The following is a 21385-nucleotide window of genomic DNA, read 5'->3' as shown; positions in this document are numbered from 1 at the left end:
AGTGGGTGGTGAGTGAGTGGGTGGGGTGAGTGGGTGAGTGAGTGGGTGAGTGGGTGGTGTATGAGTGAGTGAGTGGGTTAGTGGGTGGATGAGTGAGTGAGTGAGTGGATGAGTGAGTGAGTGAATGAGTGAGTGAGTGGGTGGTGAGTGAGTGAGTGAGTGAGTGGGTGAGTGGGTGAGTGAGTGGGTGAGTGGATGAGTGAGTGAGTGGGTGAGTGGTGAGTGGGTGAGTGGTGAGTGGGTGAGTGAGTGGGTGGGTGGGTGGGTGAGTGGGTGGGTGGGTGGGAGAATGGGAGAGTGAGTGAGTGGGTGGTGAGTGAGTGGGTGGGTGAGTGGGTGAGTGAGTGAGTGGGTGAGTGGGTGGGTGGGTGAGTGAGTGAGTGGGTGAGTGAGTGAGTGGGTGAGTGAGTGGGTGAGTGAGTGAGTGGGTGAGTGAGTGAGTGGGTGGTGAGTGGGTGGGTGAGTGAGTGGGTGAGTGAGTGGGTGGTGAGTGAGTGGGTGGTGAGTGGGTGAGTGAGTGGGTGAGTGGTGAGTGGGTGGTGAGTGGGTGAGTGGTGAGTGGTGAGTGTGAGCCACGCTCTCTCCACTGCTGCCCTAGGTGAACGTGCTGGCTCTGTCCGTGTGTGCGAGGGAGTCGTGCCGCTCGATGCGAGAGAGAGGCGTCGATGATGGTCACGTGATTCACATCAGCAGGTGAGTCGCCCCGTGTCTCACTCTCTGTCTCTCTCCCCCCGTGTCTCTCTCCTTCCGTGTCTCTCTCTCCCCGTGTCTCTCTCTCTGTGTCTCTCCCCCCACGTGTCTCTCTCCCCATCCCTCCCTCTCCCCCGTGTCTCTCTCTCTGTGTCTCTCTCTCCGTGTCTCTCTGTGTCTCTCTCCCCCCGTGTCTCTCTCTCCCCGTGTCTCTCTCCCCGTGTCTCTCTCTCCCCGTGTCTCTCTCTCCCCGTGTCTCTCTCTCCCCGTGTCTCTATCCCCCCGTGTCTCTCTCTCCCCGTGTCTCTCTCCCCGTGTCTCTCTCCCCGTGTCTCTCTCCCCGTGTCTCTCTCCCCGTGTCTCTCTCCCCGTGTCTCTCCCCCCGTGTCTCTCTCCCCCCGTGTCTCTCTCCCCCCGTGTCTCTCTCCCCGTGTCTCTCCCCCCGTGTCTCTCTCCCCCCGTGTCTCTCTCTCTGTGTCGCCCCGTGTCTCTCTCCCCGTGTCTCTCCCCCCGTGTCTCTCTCCCCCCGTGTCTCTCTCCCCGTGTCTCTCTCTCCCTGTGTCTCTCTCCCTGTGTCTCTCTCTCCCCGTGTCTCTCTCCCCCCGTGTCTCTCTCCCCATCCCTCCCTCTCCCCCGTGTCTCTCTCTCTGTGTCACTATCACCGTGTCTCTCTCTCCCCGTGTCTCTCTCCCCGTGTCTCTCTCTCTCTGTCTCTCTCCCTGTGTCTCTCTCTCTCCGTATCTCTCTCTCCGTGTCTCTCTCCCCCCGTGTCTCTCTCTCCCCGTGTCTCTCTCCCCGTGTCTCTCCCCCCACGTGTCTCTCTCCCCATCCCTCCCTCTCCCCCGTATCTCTCTCTCCGTGTCTCTCTCTCCGTGTCTCTCTGTGTCTCTCTCCCCCCGTGTCTCTCTCTCCCCGTGTCTCTCTCCCCGTGTGTCTCTCCCCCCGTGTCTCTCCCCCCGTGTCTCTCTCCCCGTGTCTCTCTCTCCCCGCGTCTCTCTCTCCCCGTGTCTCTCTCCCCGTGTCTCTCTCTGTGTCTCTCTGTGTGTCTCTCTGTCTCTCCCCCCGTGTCTCTCTCCCCCCGTGTCTCTCTCTGTCTCTCTCTCGCCGTGTCTCTGTCCCTGTCTCTCTCTCTCACTGTCTCTCTCTCCCCGTGTCTCTCCCCGTGTCTCTCTCCCCCCGTGTCTCTCTGTGTCTCTCTCTCCGTGTCTCTCTCCCTGTGTCTCTCTCTCCCCGTGTCTCCCCGTGTCTCTCTCCCCCCGTGTCTCTCCGTGTCTCTCTCTCCGTGTCTCTCTCCCTGTGTCTCTCTCTCCCCGTGTCTCCCCGTGTCTCTCTCTCCCCGTGTCTCTCTCTCTCTGTGTCTCTCCCCCCACGTGTCTCTCTCTCTGTGTCTCTCCCCCCACGTGTCTCTCTCCCCATCCCCCCCTCTCTCCCCGTGTCTCTCTCCCCGTGTCTCTCTCTCTGTCTCTCTCCCTGTGTCTCTCTCCCCGTGTCCCTCTATCACCGTGTCTCTATCACCGTGTCTCTTTCACCATGTCACTATCACCGTGTCTCTGTCACCGTGTCTCTCTCCCCGTGTCTCTCCCCCCGTGTCTCTATCACGGTGTCTCTATCACCGTGTCTCTTTCACCGTGTCTCTATCACCGTGTCCCTATCACCGTGTCTCTCTCCCCCCGTGTCTCTCTCCCCCCGTGTCTCTATCACCGTGTCTCTATCACCGTGTCTCTATCACGGTGTCTCTATCACGGTGTCTCTATCACGGTGTCTCTATCACGGTGTCCCTATCACCGTGTCCCTATCACCGTGTCTCTATCACCGTGTCTCTATCACCGTGTCTCTATCACCGTGTCTCTATCACCGTGTCTCTATCACCGTGTCTCTATCACCGTGTCTCTATCACCGTGTCTCTATCACCGTGTCTCACTCCCCCCGTGTCTCTCTCCCCCCGTGTCTCTCTCCCCCCGTGTCTCTCTCCCCCCGTGTCTCTCTCTCCCCGTGTCTCTCTCTCTGTGTCTCTCTTTGTCTCTCCCCCCGTGTCTCTCTCCCCCCGTGTCTCTCTCCCTGTGTCTCTCTATCACCGTGTCTCTCTATCACCGTGTCTCTCTCCCTGTGTCTCTCTCCCTGTGTCTCACTCCCCCCGTGTCTCTCTCCCCCCGTGTCTCTCTCCCCCCGTGTATCTCTCTCTCTGTGTGTCTCTCTCTCTGTGTCTCTCTCTGTGTCTCTCTCTGCCCGTGTCTCTCTCCCCGTGTCTCTCTCCCCGTGTCTCTCTCCCCGTGTCTCTCTCCCCGTGTCTCTCTCCCCCCGTGTCTCTCTCCCCCCGTGTCTCTCTCTCCCCGTGTCTCTCTCCCCGTGTCTCTCTCCCCGTGTCTCTCTCTCCCCGTGTCTCTCTCCCCGTGTCTCTCTCCCCGTGTCTCTCTCCCCGTGTCTCTCTCCCGTGTCTCTCCCCCCGTGTCTCTCTCTCCCCGTGTCTCTCTCTCCCCGTCTCTCTCCCCCCGTGTCTCTCTCTCCCCGTGTCTCTCTCCCGTGTCTCTCTCCCCGTGTCTCTCTCTCCCCGTGTCTCTCTCTCCCCGTGTCTCTCTCCCCCCGTGTCTCTCTCCCGTGTCTCTCCCCCCGTGTCTCTCTCCCCGTGTCTCTCTCTCCCCGTGTCTCTCTCCCGTGTCTCTCTCCCGTGTCTCTCTCCCCGTGTCTATCTCTCCCCATGTCTCTCTCCCCCCGTGTCTCTCTCTCCCCGTGTTTCTCTCCCCCCGTGTCTCTCTCTCCCCGTGTCTCTCTCTCCGTGTCTCTCTCTCCCCGTGTCTCTCTCCCGTGTCTCTCTCCCCCCGTGTCTCTCTCTCCCCGTGTCTCTCTCCCCCCGTGTCTCTCTCTCCACGTGTCTCTCTCCCCGTGTCTCTCTCTCCCCGTGTCTCACTCCCCGTGTCTCTCTCCCCGTGTCTCTCTCCCCGTGTCTCTCTCTCCCCGTGTCTCTCTCTCCACGTGTCTCTCTCCCCGTGTCTCTCTCTCCCCGTGTCTCACTCCCCGTGTCTCTCTCCCCGTGTCTCTCCCCCCGCGTCTATCTCTTCCCGTGTCTCTCTCCCCCCGTTTCTCTCCCCCCGTGTCTCTCTCTCCCCGTGTCTCACTCCCCGTGTCTCTCTCCCTGTGTCTCTCTCCCCGTGTCTCTCTCCGTGTCTCTCTCCCCCCGTGTCAGTCTCCCCGTGTCTCTCTCCCTGTGTCTCTCTCCCTGTGTATCTCCCCGTGTCTCTCTCCCTGTGTCTCTCTCCCTGTGTCTCCCCCCGTGTCTCTCTCCCCCGTGTCTCTCTCTCCCCGTGTCTCTCTCTCCCCGTGTCTCTCTCTCCCCGTGTCTCACTCCCCGTGTCTCTCTCTCCCTGTGTATCTCCCCGTGTCTCTCTCCCTGTGTCTCTCTCCCCGTGTCTCTCTCCCTGTGTCTCCCCCCGTGTCTCTCTCCCCCGTGTCTCTCTCTCCCCGTGTCTCTCTCTCCCCGTGTCTCTCTCTTCCCGTGTCTCACTCCCCCCGTGTCTCTCCCCCCGTGTCTCTCTCTCCCCGTGTCTCTCTCTCCCCGCGTCTCTCTCCCGTGTCTCTCTCCCCGTGTCTCTCTCCCCGTGTCTCACTCTCCACGTGTCTCTCTCTCCCCGTGTCTCTCTCTCCCCGTGTCTCACTCCCCGTGTCTCTCTCCCCGTGTCTCTCTCCCCGTGTCTCTCTCTCCCCGTGTCGCTCTCCCCCCGTGTCTCTCTCTCCCCGTGTCTCTCTCTCCCCGTGTCTCTCTCTCCCCGTGTCTCTCTCCCTGTGTCTCTCCCCGTGTCTCTCTCCCTGTGTCTCTCTCTCCCCATGTCTCTCTCTCCCTGGGGCTCTCTCCCCGTGTCTCTCTCCCCGTGTCTCTCTCTCTCCCGTGTCTCTCTCTCCCGTGTCTCTCTCTCCCCGTGTCTCTCTCCCCCCGTGTCTCTCTCCCGTGTCTCTCTCTCCCCGTGTCTCTCTCCCCCCGTGTCTCTCTCCCCATCCCTCCCTCTCCCCCCCGTGTCTCTCTCCCCGTGTCTCTCTCTCCCCGTGTCTCCCCGTGTCTCTCCCCCAGTCTCTCTCCCCGTGTCTCTCTCTCCCCGTGTCTCCCTCTCCCCGTGTCTCTCTCTTCCCGTGTCTCTCTCTCCCCGTGTCTCTCTCCCCATCCCTCCCTCTCCCCCGTGTCTCATCCTTGAGGCTCATTATTGAGTCTGCACCTCTCTCTCTTATCTCTCTCTCTCTCTTATCTCTCTCGCTCCACGTGTCACACAGGAAATGGGAGAGACAGAGAGAGATACAGTGGGAATGTGCTTGACACTTAGAACGCCATGTCCTTGTGTGTATGTGTCTGTGTGTGTGTGTCTGTGTGTCTTTGTATGTGTGTGTCTTTGTGTGTGTTTTTGCGTCTGTGTCTGTGTGTGTGTATGTGTGCATCTGTGTGTATGTCTTTGTGTCTGTGTGTGTGTGCATCTGTGTGTATGTCTTTGTGTCTGTGTGTCTTTGTATGTGTGTGTGTCTGTCTGTCTGTGTGTGTGTGTGTGAGACTGTTTGTATGTCTTTGTGTGTGTGTCTGTGTATGTGTTTTTGTGTCTGTGTGTGTCTTTGTCTGTGTCTTTGTGTCTGTGTGTGTGTGCATCTGCGTGTGTGTCTGTGTCTGTGTGTGTGTCTGTGTGTGTGTCTGTGTGTCTGTGTCTGTGTGTGTGTTTTTGCGTCTGTGTGTGTATTTGTCTGTGTGTCTTTGTGTCTGTGTGTGTGTGTGCATCTGTGTATGTCTTTGTGTCTGTGTGTGCATCTGTGTGTATGTCTTTGTGTCTGTGTGTCTTTGTATGTGTGTGTGTGTCTGTGTGTGTGTCTGTGTGTATGTGTCTGTGTGTGTGTGCATCTGTGTGTATGTGTGTGTGTGTCTGTGTGTGTGTCTGTGTGTGCATCTGTGTGTATGTCTTTGTGTCTGTGTGTCTTTGTATGTGTGTGCGTGTGTCTGTGTGTGTGTCTGTGTGTATGTGTGTCTGTGTCTGTGTGTGTGTTTTTTTGCGTCTGTGTGTGTCTTTGTCTGTGTGTCTTAGTGTCTGTGTGTGTGTGAGACTGTGTGTGTCTGTGTGTGTGTCTGTGTGTCTGTGTGTGTGTCTGTGTGTATGTGTGTCTGTGTGTGTGTGTTTTTGCGTCTGTGTGTGTGTGTCTGTGTGTCTGTGTGTATGTGTGTCTGTGTCTGTGTGTGTGTTTTTGTGTCTGTGTGTGTCTTTGTCTGTGTGTCTTTGTGTCTGTGTCTGTGTGTGTGTGTGCATCTGTGTGTATGTCTTTGTGTCTGTGTGTCTTTGTGTCTGTGTGTGTGTCTGTGTGTGTCTGTGTGTATGTGTGTCTGTGTGTGTGTGTTTTTGTGTCTGTGTCTGTGTGTGTCTGTGTGTCTGTGTGTATGTGTCTGTGTGTGTGTTTTTGTGTCTGTGTGTGTCTTTGTCTGTGTGTCTTTGTGTGTGTGTGTGCATCTGTGTGTATGTCTTTGTGTCTGTGTGTCTTTGTATGTGTGTGTGTGTCTGTGTGTGTGTCTGTGTGTATGTGTGTCTGTGTCTGTGTGTGTGTTTTTGCGTCTGTGTGTCTTTGTCTGTGTGTCTTTGTGTCTGTGTCTGTGTGTGTGTGCATCTGTTTGTATGTCTTTGTGTGTGTGTCTGTGTGTCTTTGTGTATGTGTATGTGTGTCTGTGTGTGTGTTTTTGTGTCTGTGTGTGTCTTTGTCTGTGTCTTTGTGTCTGTGTGTGTGTGCATCTGCGTGTGTGTCTGTGTCTGTGTGTGTGTGTCTGTGTGTGTGTCTGTGTGTCTGTGTCTGTGTGTGTGTTTTTGCGTCTGTGTGTGTATTTGTCTGTGTGTCTTTGTGTCTGTGTGTGTGTGCATCTGTGTATGTCTTTGTGTCTGTGTGTGTGTGTGCATCTGTGTGTATGTCTTTGTGTCTGTGTGTCTTTGTATGTGTGTGTGTGTCTGTGTGTGTGTCTGTGTGTATGTGTATGTGTGTGTGTGCATCTGTGTGTATGTGTGTGTGTGTGTCTGTGTGTGTGTCTGTGTGTGTGCATCTGTGTGTATGTCTTTGTGTCTGTGTGTCTTTGTATGTGTGTGTGTCTGTGTGTGTGTCTGTGTGCATGTGTGTCTGTGTCTGTGTGTGTGTTTTTGCGTCTGTGTGTGTCTTTGTCCGTGTCTTTGTGTCTGTTTGTGTGTGCATCTGTGTGTATGTCTTTGTGTCTGTGTCTGTGTGTGTGTCTGTGTGTCTGTGTGTATGTGTATGTGTGTCTGTGTCTGTATGTGTGTTTTTGTGTCTGTGTGTGTCTTCGTCTGTGTCTTTGTGACTGTGTGTGTGTGCATCTGTGTGTATGTCTTTGTGTCTGTGTGTCTTTGTATGTGTGTGTCTGTGTGTGTGTCTTTGTATGTGTGTGTCTTTGTATGTGTGTGTCTGTGTGTATGTCTTTGTCTGTGTCTGTGTGTGTATGTCTTTGTCTGTGTGTATGTCTTTGTCTCTGTCTGTGTGTGTATGTCTTTGTGTGTATGTCTTTGTCTGTGTCTGTGTCTGTGTGTATGTCTTTGTCTGTGTCTGTGTGTATGTCTTTGTGTGTATGTCTTTGTCTGTGTCTGTGTGTATGTCTTTGTGTGTATGTCTTTGTCTGTGTCTGTGTATGTCTTTGTCTGTGTCTTTGTGTGTATGTCTTTGTCTCTGTCTTCGTGTGTATGTCTTTGTCTGTGTCTGTGTGTCTATGTCTGTGTCTCTGTGTGTATGTCTTTGTCTGTGTCTGTGTGTGTATATCTTTGTGTGTATGTCTGTGTGTATGTCACTCAGACAAAAACACACACGCACAAAGACATACACACAGACAAACACAAAGACATACACACAGACACACACAAGGACATACACACAGACACACACAAAGACATACACACAGACAAACACAAAGACATACACACAGACACACACAAAGACAGACACACAGACACACACAAAGACACACACACAGATACACACAAAGACACACACACAGACAAACACAAAGGCATACACACAGACACACACAAAGACACACACAGACACACACACAGACACAACAACAACCGCCATTCGCCACTAAGTGGCGGTGACGTCACCACGACGCTTGTACCAGGCTATGTGCACCTTGAGGCCACGTGAAGTGTCGAACGCCCGCTGGCAGGAGGTCACGGGGCAGACCCAGGTGCCACGGGTCGACTGACTGAGATGACTGGCTGATGCACCACCTGTGCCCCCTACTGTGCCAATCTGCTGTGCTTTAGCCACCCGGCGCTCCGCTCGTTGTTGTGAGCGTTGCTCCTCCGCCCTCCGTTGTTGTTGGAGGGCGACTGCCTCCAACTGCCCAGTAGCATCCTTCACGAGCCTCCTCCACAGAGGCCGATCTTGACACCGCTGGTACCAGTCATCGGCAAGTCTACTCAGCTCCACGTCCTCCTGTACCACATCACTCCATCTCTTCCCTAGACCGTGCCGCGCCCGTTTAGCCCCCTCGATCCGGCCGAACAAAAGCTGTTTCGGCATGCGGTGGCTGGGCATGCGGGCAACATGACCCAGCCATCGCAGCCTTGCCTGCTGGAGGAGCTCACCGATGGGACCTTGCCCAGATCTTTCAAGGATTTGTGAGCTCCTCACACAATCCAGTCTGGTTAAACCCAGGATGGATCGTAGGCAGGCTAGCCTAAATGTTTCTAACCGGCGAAGATGTTCCATTAGGGGGGTCCACGTTTCGCAAGCGTAGAGAAGGGAGGGAATGACTGTGGCTGAGAAGACCTGAAGCTTAGTGCGGAGCGACAGACCAGGTAGCTTCCACACAGCGTTACGCAACCGATGAAAAGATATTGCCACTCGACTGATTCGGAGTGAGACCTCTGCTGTTAAACCGGAGCCGGTCATAAGCACACTGCCCAGGTATGGGAAACTCTCCACTCTCTCCACAACTGCCCCATCACCGATTGGGAGTTGTGGGGGTGGAGTGTCCGATGGTACAAAATACCCAGGCAGGTGCTTAGTTTTGGTGGGGCTGATGGTAAGGCCCCACCTCTTAGTGGCACGCTCCAGTCTCAGCAGCAGCGTCTCCAACTCCTCCTCTGAATGAGCAGCTATTACCACATCATCCGCATACATAACGTGGTTGAGCAATAGACGCACACCACAAAGACACACAGACAAAAACAGACACACAGACACAAAAACACAGACACACACATACAAAGACACACAGACACAAAGACACAGACACGGACACACACACAAACACACACAGACACACAGACACACACACAGACAAAGACACACAGACACGGACACACACACAAACACACACACAGACACACAGACACACACACAAACACAAAGACTGTGTATCTGTTTGTGTCTTTGTCTGTGTGTATGTCTTTGTCTGTGTGTATGTCTTTGTCTGTGTGTCTTTGTCTTCATATGTGTCTGTCTGTGTGTGTCGGTGTCTGTGCCTATGTCTTTGGGGTGCGAGGGGCTAGTAAAACCCTTCCACCTTCAAATAAATTACCACAATACCACAAAGAATATCAAACAAAGCTTGTGCCGGAGGCCCCGGGGGGCCAGGCGTCTATGACGTCTCCTGGCCAAACCCCAATTGGCGGAGCCAGGAGATTGAATACCTACCCTCGGGGCTCCTCCAGAAACAACGAAAAGCGACTACGGGTGGCCACATGGAATGTTCGAACGCTCACTGCGGAGGAGAGGCTGCCACTCCTCTGTCGGGAGCTGGACCGGTACCGCCTGGATCTATGCGGCATTCATGAGGTCCGGTGGACCGGCTCTGGCTCCTGCCACCGTGAGGGGTGGACAGTCCCTCTACTCGGGGCAGCAGACTGCCAAACAACAGGGTGTGGGTCTTCTTTTGAACAAAATAATGAAGGGGGCGTGGGAGCGTGGCGGTGAGGTGTGGGAAGCTGTAAGCCCCAGGCTACTTTGGGCTCGCCTTCCCATCAACCGGAGGCGAAGAATGGTGGTCGTGGTTACTTATGCCCCCACCGAAGATGAACATCCGTGGAGGGATGCAGGCAAAGCCGATGAGTCAGATGCCTTCTATGACCTCCTGTCACAGGTGCTGGCTAAAGTGGCACCTCGGGATAGAGTCATCTTGTTGGGTGACTTCAATGCCCGAGTTGGTCACGATGCTGGCACCTGGTCTGGAGTGATTGGAGGGCATGGGCCAGATCAGCTCAATAACAACGGTAGGAGTCCGCTAGAATTTTTGTGCAGCCCATGGGCTTGTAATTACCAACACGCTGTTCCGGCATCGGCACATCCACACAACATCATGGATGCATGCCGGGTCCAAGCAAGAACATCTGCTGGACTACATAGTGACGGAACAGCGGATGCGGGCCCATGTCCTTGACACCAGGACCTACCGTGGAGCTGATCTGCCCTCTGACTATCGACTAGTCATCTGTAAGATGACTCGTGACCCTGGTGGAGGTCACCACCACCAGGGGTCACGAGTGTCAGGCTCGTGACCCCTGGTGGAGGTCACCACCAGGGGTCACGAGTGTCAGGCTCGTGACCCCTGGTGGAGGTCACCACCACCAGGGGTCACGAGTGTCAGGCTCGTGACCCCTGGTGGAGGTCACCACCACCAGGGGTCACGAGTGTCAGGCTCGTGACCCCTGGTGGAGGTCACCACCACCAGGGGTCACGAGTGTCAGACTCGTGACCCCTGGTGGAGGTCACCACCACCAGGGGTCACGAGTGTCAGGCTCGTGACCCCTGGTGGAGGTCACCACCACCAGGGGTCACGAGTGTCAGGCTCGTGACCCCTGGTGGAGGTCACCACCACCAGGGGTCACGAGTGTCAGACTCGTGACCCCTGGTGGTGGTGATGTCACCACCAGGGGTCACGAGTGTCAGGCTTGTGACCCCTGGTGGAGGTCACCACCACCAGGGGTCACGAGTGTCAGGCTCGTGACCCCTGGTGGAGGTCACCACCACCAGGGGTCACGAGTGTCAGGCTCGTGACCCCTGGTGGTGGTGACGTCACCACCAGGGTCACGAGTGTCAGGCTCGTGACCCCTGGTGGTGGTGACGTCACCACCAGGGTCACGAGTCTCAGGCAGGGTCACGAATCTCGTGACCCTGGTGGACGTTACTGCAGGGGGGTCACGAGTTTCTAGGCCCGTGACCCCGGTGGAGGTCACCGCAGGGGTCACGAGTTTCTAGGCTCGTGACCCCGGTGGAGGTCACCACCAGGGTCACGAGTTTCTAGGCTCGTGACCCTGGTGGAGGTCACCACCAGGGTCACGAGTTTCTAGGCTCGTGACCCCGGTGGAGGTCACCGCAGGGGTCACGAGTTTCTAGGCTCGTGACCCCGGTGGAGGTCACCGCAGGGGTCACGAGTTTCTAGGCTCGTGACCCCGGTGGAGGTCACCACCAGGGTCACGAGTCTCGTGACCCTGGTGGAGTTTCTAGGCTCGTGACCCCTGGTGGACATCGCCGCTAGGGTCACGAGTCTCAGAGTCGTCCAGCAGGGTCACGAGTCTCAGGCTCGTGACCCCTGGTGGAGGTCACCACCAGGGTCACGATGAGATGTGCCTCGCTACACCGCCTGGATCCTAAGGGTGAAACGGAGGGCGACAGAGAGAGTCTAGCTCGCTAGGACGACGTGATTTCACTATCACTCACCATCACTCACCATCAACACTCACCATCACTCACCATCAACACTCACCATCACTCACCACCACTCACCATCACTCACCACCACTCACCATCACTCACCATCACTCACCATCAACACTCACCATCACTCACCATCACTCACTATCAACACTCACCATCACTCACCATCACTCACCACCACTCACCATCAACACTCACCATCACTCACCATCAACACTCACCATCACTCACCATCACTCACCATCAACACTCACCATCACTCACCATCATCACTCACCATCACTCACCATCAACACTCACCATCACTCACCATCACTCACCACCATCACTCACCATCACCACTCACCATCACTCACCATCATCACTCACCATCACTCACCATCAACACTCACCATCACTCACCATCATCACTCACCATCAACACTCACCATCACTCACCATCATCACTCACCACCACTCACCACCACTCACCATCACTCACCATGACTCACCATCACTCACCATGACTCACCATCACTCACCATGACTCACCATCACTCACCACCATCACTCACCATCACTCACCATCAACACTCACCATCACTCACCATCACTCACCACCACTCACCATCAACACTCACCATCACTCACCATCATCACTCACCATCACTCACCATCACTCACCATCAACACTCACCATCACTCACCACCACGCACCACCACTCACCACCACTCACCATGACTCACCATCACTCACCATGACTCACCATCACTCACCATCAACACTCACCACCACTCACCATCAACACTCACCATCACTCACCACTCACTCACCATCAACACTCACCATCACTCACCATCAACACTCACCATCACTCACCATCACTCACCACCACCACTCACCATCACTCACCATCATCACTCACCATCACTCACCACCACTCACCATCACTCACCATCACTCACCATCACTCACCATCACTCACCACCACTCACCATCACTCACCGTCACTCACCATCACTCACCATCACTCACCATCACTCACCACCACTCACCATCACTCACCACCACTCACCATCACTCACCGTCACTCACCATCACTCACCATCACTCACCACCACTCACCATCACTCACCATCACTCACCATCACTCACCACCACTCACCATCACTCACCACCACTCACCACCACTCACCATCACTCACCACCACTCACCATCACTCACCATCAACACTCACCATCACTCACCATCACTCACCGTCACTCACCATCACTCACCATCACTCACCACCACTCACCATCACTCACCACCACTCACCATCACTCACCATCACTCACCATCACTCACCATCACTCACCATCACTCACCACCATCACTCACCACCACTCACCATCACTCACCACCACTCACCATCACTCACCACCACTCACCATCACTCACCATCACTCACCACCACTCACCATCACTCACCACCACTCACCATCACTCACCGCCACTCACCATCACTCACCATCACTCACCACCACTCACCATCACTCACCATCATCACTCACTATCACTCACCATCAACACTCACCATCACTCACCATCACTCACCATCACTCACCACCACTCACCATCACTCACCATCACTCACCACCATCACTCACCATCACTCACCATCACTCACCATCACTCACCATCACTCACCACCATCACTCACCATCACTCACCATCACTCAACGTCACTCACCATCTCTCACCATCACTCACCATCACTCACCATCACTCACCGTCACTCACCATCACTCACCATCACTCACCACCACTCACCATCACTCACCGTCACTCACCATCACTCACCGTCACTCACCACCACTCACCATCACTCACCACCATCACTCACCGTCACTCACCATCACTCACCGTCACTCACCACCACTCACCATCACTCACCACCTTCACTCACCATCACTCACCGTCACTCACCACCACTCACCATCACTCACCGTCACTCACCATCACTCACCGTCACTCACCACCACTCACCATCACTCACCACCATCACTCACCGTCACTCACCATCACTCACCGTCACTCACCACCACTCACCATCACTCACCACCTTCACTCACCATCACTCACCGTCACTCACCACCACTCACCATCACTCACCACCACTCACCGTCACTCACCATCACTCACCATCACTCACCACCACTCACCATCACTCACCACCACTCACCATCACTCACCACCACTCACCATCACTCACCATCACTCACCACCACTCACCACCACTCACCATCACTCACCACCACTCACCATCACTCACCATCACTCACCACGTGTCTCTGTGTAGTCTGGCTGCTCACTACGTCATCCCCACGTCTTCCCTGCACTTCTACACCGCCACTAAACACGCCGTGCGAGCTCTCACCATCACTCACCATCACTCACCATCACTCACCATCACTCACCATCACTCACCACGTGTCTCTGTGTAGTCTGGCTGCTCACTACGTCATCCCCACGTCTTCCCTGCACTTCTACACAGCCACTAAACACGCCGTGCGAGCTCTCACCATCACTCACCATCACTCACCATCACTCACCATCACTCACCACCACTCACCATCACTCACCACGTGTCTCTGTGTAGTCTGGCTGCTCACTACGTCATCCCCACGTCTTCCCTGCACTTCTACACCGCCACTAAACACGCCGTGCGAGCTCTCACCATCACTCACCATCACTCACCATCACTCACCATCACTCACCATCACTCACCATCACTCACCATCACTCACCGTCACTCACCATCACTCACCACCACTCACCAACACTCACCATCACTCACCACCATCACTCACCACCACTCACCATCACTCACCACCATCACTCACCATCACTCACCAACACTCACCATCACCACCACCACTCACCATCACTCACCACCATCACTCACCATCACTCACCATCACTCACCACCATCACTCACCATCACTCACCAACACTCACCATCACTCACCATCACTCACCAACACTCACCATCACTCACCACCACTCACCACCACTCACCATCACTCACCGTCACTCACCATCAACACTCACCATCACTCACCACCACTCACCATCACTCACCATCACTCACCATCACTCACCATCAACACTCACCATCACTCACCATCACTCACCATCACTCACTCACCATCACTCACCATCACTCACCACCATCACTCACCACCACTCACCACCACTCACCATCACTCACCACCACTCACCATCACTCACCATCACTCACCACCACTCACCATCACTCACCATCACTCACCATCACTCACCATCACTCACCACCACTCACCATCACTCACCACCACTCACCATCACTCACCACCACTCACCATCACTCACCATCACTCACCACCACTCACCATCACTCACCATCACTCACCGTCACTCACCATCACTCACCACCATCACTCACCATCACTCACCATCACTCACCATCAACACTCACCATCACTCACCATCACTCACCATCACTCACCATCAACACTCACCATCACTCACCATCACTCACCATCACTCACCATCACTCACCATCACTCACCGTCACTCACCATCACTCACCATCACTCACCACCACTCACCATCACTCACCATCACTCACCACCACTCACCATCACTCACCACCACTCACCGTCACTCACCATCACTCACCATCACTCACCTTCACTCACCATCACTCAACATCACTGACCATCACTCACCATCACTCACCACCACTCACCACCACTCACCATCACTCACCATCACTCACCATCACTCACCACCATCACTCACCACCATCACTCACCACCACTCACCATCACTCACCATCACTCACCATCACTCACCATCAACACTCACCATCACTCACCATCACTCACCATCACTCACCATCACTCACCATCACTCACCATCACTCACCATCACTCACCATCACTCACCATCACTCACCATCACTCACCATCACTCACCATCACTCACCACGTGTCTCTGTGTAGTCTGGCTGCTCACTACGTCATCCCCACGTCTTCCCTGCACTTCTACACCGCCACTAAACACGCCGTGCGAGCTCTCACCATCACTCACCATCACTCACCATCACTCACCATCACTCACCATCACTCACCATCACTCACCATGTGTGTGTGTGTGTAGTCTGGCTGCTCACTACGTCATCCCCACGTCTTCTCTGCACTTCTACACCGCCACTAAACACGCCGTGCGAGCTCTCACCATCACTCACCACCACTCACCGTCACTCACCATCACTCACCGTCACTCACCATCACTCACCGTCACTCACCATCACTCACCGTCACTCACCATCACTCACCATCACTCACCATCACTCACCATCACTCACCATCACTCACCATCACTCACCATCACTCACCATCACTCACCGTCACTCACCATCACTCACCGTCACTCACCATCACTCACCATCACTCACCATCACTCACCATCACTCACCACCACTCACCATCACTCACCACGTGTCTCTGTGTAGTCTGGCTGCTCACTACGTCATCCCCACGTCTTCCCTGCACTTCTACACCGCCACTAAACACGCCGTGCGAGCTCTCACCATCACTCACCGTCACTCACCACCACTCACCGTCACTCACCATCACTCACCATCACTCACCACGTGTCTCTGTGTAGTCTGGCTGCTCACTACGTCATCCCCACGTCTTCCCTGCACTTCTACACAGCCACTAAACACGCCGTGCGAGCTCTCACCATCACTCACCATCACTCACCACCACTCACCATCACTCACCATCACTCACCATCACTCACCATCACTCACCATCACTCACCATCACTCACCATCACTCACCGTCACTCACCACGTGTCTCTGTGTAGTCTGGCTGCTCACTACGTCATCCCCACGTCTTCCCTGCACTTCTACACCGCCACTAAACACGCCGTGCGAGCTCTCACCATCACTCACCATCACTCACCATCACTCACCATCACTCACCATCACTCACCATCACTCACCGTCACTCACCACGTGTCTCTGTGTAGTCTGGCTGCTCACTACGTCATCCCCACGTCTTCCCTGCACTTCTACACTGCCACTAAACACGCCGTGCGAGCTCTCACCATCACTCACCACCACTCACCGTCACTCACCATCACTCACCATCACTCACCGTCACTCACCACGTGTGTCTCTGTGTAGTCTGGCTGCTCACTACGTCATCCCCACGTCTTCTCTGCACTTCTACACCGCCACTAAACACGCCGTGCGAGCTCTCACCATCACTCACCATCACTCACCATCACTCACCATCACTCACCAACACTCACCACGTGTCTCTGTGTAGTCTGGCTGCTCACTACGTCATCCCCACGTCTTCCCTGCACTTCTACACCGCCACTAAACACGCCGTGCGAGCTCTCACCATCACTCACCACCACTCACCATCACTCACCATCACTCACCATCACTCACCATCACTCACCATCACTCACCATCACTCACCACCAACACTCACCACCACTCACCATCACTCACCATCACTCACCGTCACTCACCATCACTCACCATCACTCACCATCACTCACCACCACTCACCATCACTCACCACCACTCACCACGTGTCTCTGTGTAGTCTGGCTGCTCACTACGTCATCCCCACGTCTTCCCTGCACTTCTACACCGCCACTAAACACGCCGTGTGAGCTCTCACCATCACTCACCATCACTCACCATCACTCACCATCACTCACCATCACTCACCGTCACTCACCACGTGTCTCTGTGTAGTCTGGCTGCTCACTACGTCATCCCCACGTCTTCCCTGCACTTCTACACCGCCACTAAACACGCCGTGCGAGCTCTCACCATCACTCACCATCACTCACCATCACTCACCATCACTCACCACCACTCACCATCACTCACCACCACTCACCACGTGTCTCTGTGTAGTCTGGCTGCTCACTACGTCATCCCCACGTCTTCCCTGCACTTCTACACCGCCACTAAACACGCCGTGCGAGCTCTCACCATCACTCACCATCACTCACCACCACTCACCATCACTCACCATCACTCACCATCACTCACCACGTGTCTCTGTGTAGTCTGGCTGCTCACTACGTCATCCCCACGTCTTCCCTGCACTTCTACACCGCCACTAAACACGCCGTGCGAGCTCTCACCATCACTCACCATCACTCACCACCACTCACCATCACTCACCATCACTCACCATCACTCACCACGTGTCTCTGTGTAGTCTGGCTGCTCACTACGTCATCCCCACGTCTTCCCTGCACTTCTACACCGCCACTAAACACGCCGTGCGAGCTCTCACCATCACTCACCATCACTCACCACCACTCACCATCACTCACCACCACTCACCATCACTCACCACCACTCACCATCACTCACCACGTGTCTCTGTGTAGTCTGGCTGCTCACTACGTCATCCCCACGTCTTCCCTGCACTTCTACACCGCCACTAAACACGCCGTGCGAGCTCTCACCATCACTCACCATCACTCACCATCACTCACCATCACTCACCATCACTCACCATCACTCACCATCACTCACCGTCACTCACCACGTGTCTCTGTGTAGTCTGGCTGCTCACTACGTCATCCCCACGTCTTCCCTGCACTTCTACACCGCCACTAAACACGCCGTGCGAGCTCTCACCATCACTCACCATCACTCACCACCACTCACCATCACTCACCACCACTCACCATCACTCACCGTCACTCACCACGTGTCTCTGTGTAGTCTGGCTGCTCACTACGTCATCCCCACGTCTTCCCTGCACTTCTACACTGCCACTAAACACGCCGTGCGAGCTCTCACCATCACTCACCATCACTCACCATCACTCACCATCACTCACCATCACTCACCATCACTCACCACGTGTCTCTGTGTAGTCTGGCTGCTCACTACGTCATCCCCACGTCTTCCCTGCACTTCTACACCGCCACTAAACACGCCGTGCGAGCTCTCACCATCACTCACCACCACTCACCATCACTCACCACCACTCACCATCACTCACCGTCACTCACCACGTGTCTCTGTGTAGTCTGGCTGCTCACTACGTCATCCCCACGTCTTCCCTGCACTTCTACACCGCCACTAAACACGCCGTGCGAGCTCTCACCATCACTCACCATCACTCACCGTCACTCACCATCACTCACCACCACTCACCATCACTCACCACGTGTCTCTGTGTAGTCTGGCTGCTCACTACGTCATCCCTACGTCTTCCCTGCACTTCTACACCGCCACTAAACACGCCGTGCGAGCTCTCACCATCACTCACCATCACTCACCGTCACTCACCATCACTCACCACCACTCACCATCACTCACCACGTGTCTCTGTGTAGTCTGGCTGCTCACTACGTCATCCCCACGTCTTCCCTGCACTTCTACACCGCCACTAAACACGCCGTGCGAGCTCTCACCATCACTCACCATCACTCACCATCACTCACCATCACTCACCACCACTCACCATCACTCACCATCACTCACCACGTGTCTCTGTGTAGTCTGGCTGCTCACTACGTCATCCCCACGTCTTCCCTGCACTTCTACACCGCCACTAAACACGCCGTGCGAGCTCTCACCATCACTCACCACCACTCACCATCACTCACCATCACTCACCATCACTCACCATCACTCACCACGTGTCTCTGTGTAGTCTGGCTGCTCACTACGTCATCCCCACGTCTTCCCTGCACTTCTACACCGCCACTAAACACGCCGTGCGAGCTCTCACCATCACTCACCATCACTCACCATCACTCACCATCACTCACCACCACTCACCATCACTCACCGTCACTCACCACGTGTCTCTGTGTAGTCTGGCTGCTCACTACGTCATCCCCACGTCTTCCCTGCACTTCTACACCGCCACTAAACACGCCGTGCGAGCTCTCACCATCACTCACCATCACTCACCATCACTCACCATCACTCACCATCACTCACCGTCACTCACCACCACTCACCATCACTCACCACGTGTCTCTGTGTAGTCTGGCTGCTCACTACGTCATCCCCACGTCTTCCCTGCACTTCTACACCGCCACTAAACACGCCGTGCGAGCTCTCACCATCACTCACCATCACTCACCATCACTCACCACCACTCACCATCACTCACCGTCACTCACCACGTGTCTCTGTGTAGTCTGGCTGCTCACTACGTCATCCCCACGTCTTCTCTGCACTTCTACACCGCCACTAAACACGCCGTGCGAGCTCTCACCATCACTCACCACCACTCACCACCACTCACCACCACTCACCATCACTCACCATCACTCACCACGTGTGTGTGTGTGTAGTCTGGCTGCTCACTACGTCATCCCCACGTCTTCCCTGCACTTCTACACCGCCACTAAACACGCCGTGCGAGCTCTCACCATCACTCACCATCACTCACCATCACTCACCAACACTCACCATCACTCACCATCACTCACCACGTGTCTCTGTGTAGTCTGGCTGCTCACTACGTCATCCCCACGTCTTCCCTGCACTTCTACACCGCCACTAAACACGCCGTGCGAGCTCTCACCATCACTCACCATCACTCACCATCACTCACCATCACTCACCATCACTCACCGTCACTCACCACGTGTCTCTGTGTAGTCTGGCTGCTCACTACGTCATCCCCACGACTTCCCTGCACTTCTACACCGCCACTAAACACGCCGTGCGAGCTCTCACCACCACTCACCATCACTCACCATCACTCACCACCACTCACCATCACTCACCACCACTCACCATCACTCACCATCACTCACCGTCACTCACCATCACTCACCACCACTCACCATCACTCACCATCACTCACCACCACTCACCACCATCACTCACCATCACTCACCATCACTCACCACCACTCACCATCACTCACCATCACTCACCATCACTCACCATCACTCACCACCACTCACCACGTGTCTCTGTGTAGTCTGGCTGCTCACTACGTCATCCCCACGTCTTCCCTGCACTTCTACACCGCCACTAAACACGCCGTGCGAGCTCTCACCATCACTCACCGTCACTCACCATCACTCACCATCACTCACCACCACTCACCATCACTCACCACCACTCACCATCACTCACCACCACTCACCATCACTCACCGTCACTCACCATCACTCACCGTCACTCACCATCACTCACCACCACTCACCATCACTAACTATCACTCACCATCACTCACCACCACTCACCATCACTAACTATCACTCACCACCACTCACCATCACTCACCATCACTCACCATTACTCACCATCACTCACCGTCACTCACCACGTGTCTCTGTGTAGTCTGGCTGCTCACTACGTCATCCCCACGTCTTCCCTGCACTTCTACACCGCCACTAAACACGCCGTGCGAGCTCTCACCATCACTCACCATCACTCACCATCACTCACCATCACTCACCACCACTCACCATCACTCACCATCACTCACCACGTGTCTCTGTGTAGTCTGGCTGCTCACTACGTCATCCCCACGTCTTCCCTGCACTTCTACACCGCCACTAAACACGCCGTGCGAGCTCTCACCATCACTCACCGTCACTCACCATCACTCACCACCACTCACCATCACTCACCATCACTCACCATCACTCACCACGTGTCTCTGTGTAGTCTGGCTGCTCACTACGTCATCCCCACGTCTTCCCTGCACTTCTACACCGCCACTAAACACGCCGTGCGAGCTCTCACCATCACTCACCATCACTCACCATCACTCACCATCACTCACCACCACTCACCATCACTCACCATCACTCACCACGTGTCTCTGTGTAGTCTGGCTGCTCACTACGTCATCCCCACGTCTTCCCTGCACTTCTACACCGCCACTAAACACGCCGTGCGAGCTCTCACCATCACTCACCGTCACTCACCATCACTCACCACCACTCACCATCACTCACCATCACTCACCACGTGTCTCTGTGTAGTCTG

At 55.1% G+C, this 21385-nt stretch overlaps 1 protein-coding gene across 2 annotated transcripts; it reads left to right on the top strand.

The window, feature by feature from the left end:
- Window positions 1-434: 434 nt before the first annotated feature.
- LOC142908222 (uncharacterized) lies at window positions 435-15499 on the top strand. 2 transcript variants are annotated; one of them, XR_012931642.1, is made up of 2 exons: window positions 435-693; window positions 13678-13756. XR_012931642.1 is itself a non-coding variant. In XM_076058580.1 (2 exons), exons 1-2 carry the CDS (start codon window positions 647-649, stop codon window positions 15075-15077), a joined length of 1302 nt encoding a protein of 433 aa, XP_075914695.1. In that variant the 5' UTR covers window positions 540-646; the 3' UTR covers window positions 15078-15499. The 2 variants fall into 2 exon arrangements, 1 of the variants encoding a protein (XP_075914695.1); XM_076058580.1 differs by lacking the exon at window positions 13678-13756 and adding an exon at window positions 13823-15499 and having other exon boundaries at window positions 540-693.
- The last annotated feature ends 5886 nt before the right edge of the window (window positions 15500-21385 follow it).

The sequence above is a fragment of the Petromyzon marinus genome, assembly GCF_048934315.1.
Source record: "Petromyzon marinus isolate PM22_M1 ecotype Great Lakes invasive population chromosome 77 unlocalized genomic scaffold, UKy_Petmar_22M1.pri1.0 chr77_unloc.1, whole genome shotgun sequence".
NCBI classification, from domain to species: Eukaryota; Metazoa; Chordata; class Hyperoartia; order Petromyzontiformes; family Petromyzontidae; genus Petromyzon; species Petromyzon marinus.
This window is presented reverse-complemented; position numbering and strand designations above follow the sequence as displayed.

What these genes read in the sequence shown, in the direction of transcription:
- LOC142908222 (XM_076058580.1), top strand. Translation starts at nt 647, where the DNA reads ATGCGAGAGAGAGGCGTCGATGATGGTCACGTGATTCACATCAGCAG. An exon ending in CACGTGATTCACATCAGCAG is followed by an intron (nt 694 to 13,822) that starts GTGAGTCGCCCC and finishes GTCTCTGTGTAG; the next exon opens with TCTGGCTGCTCACTACGTCA.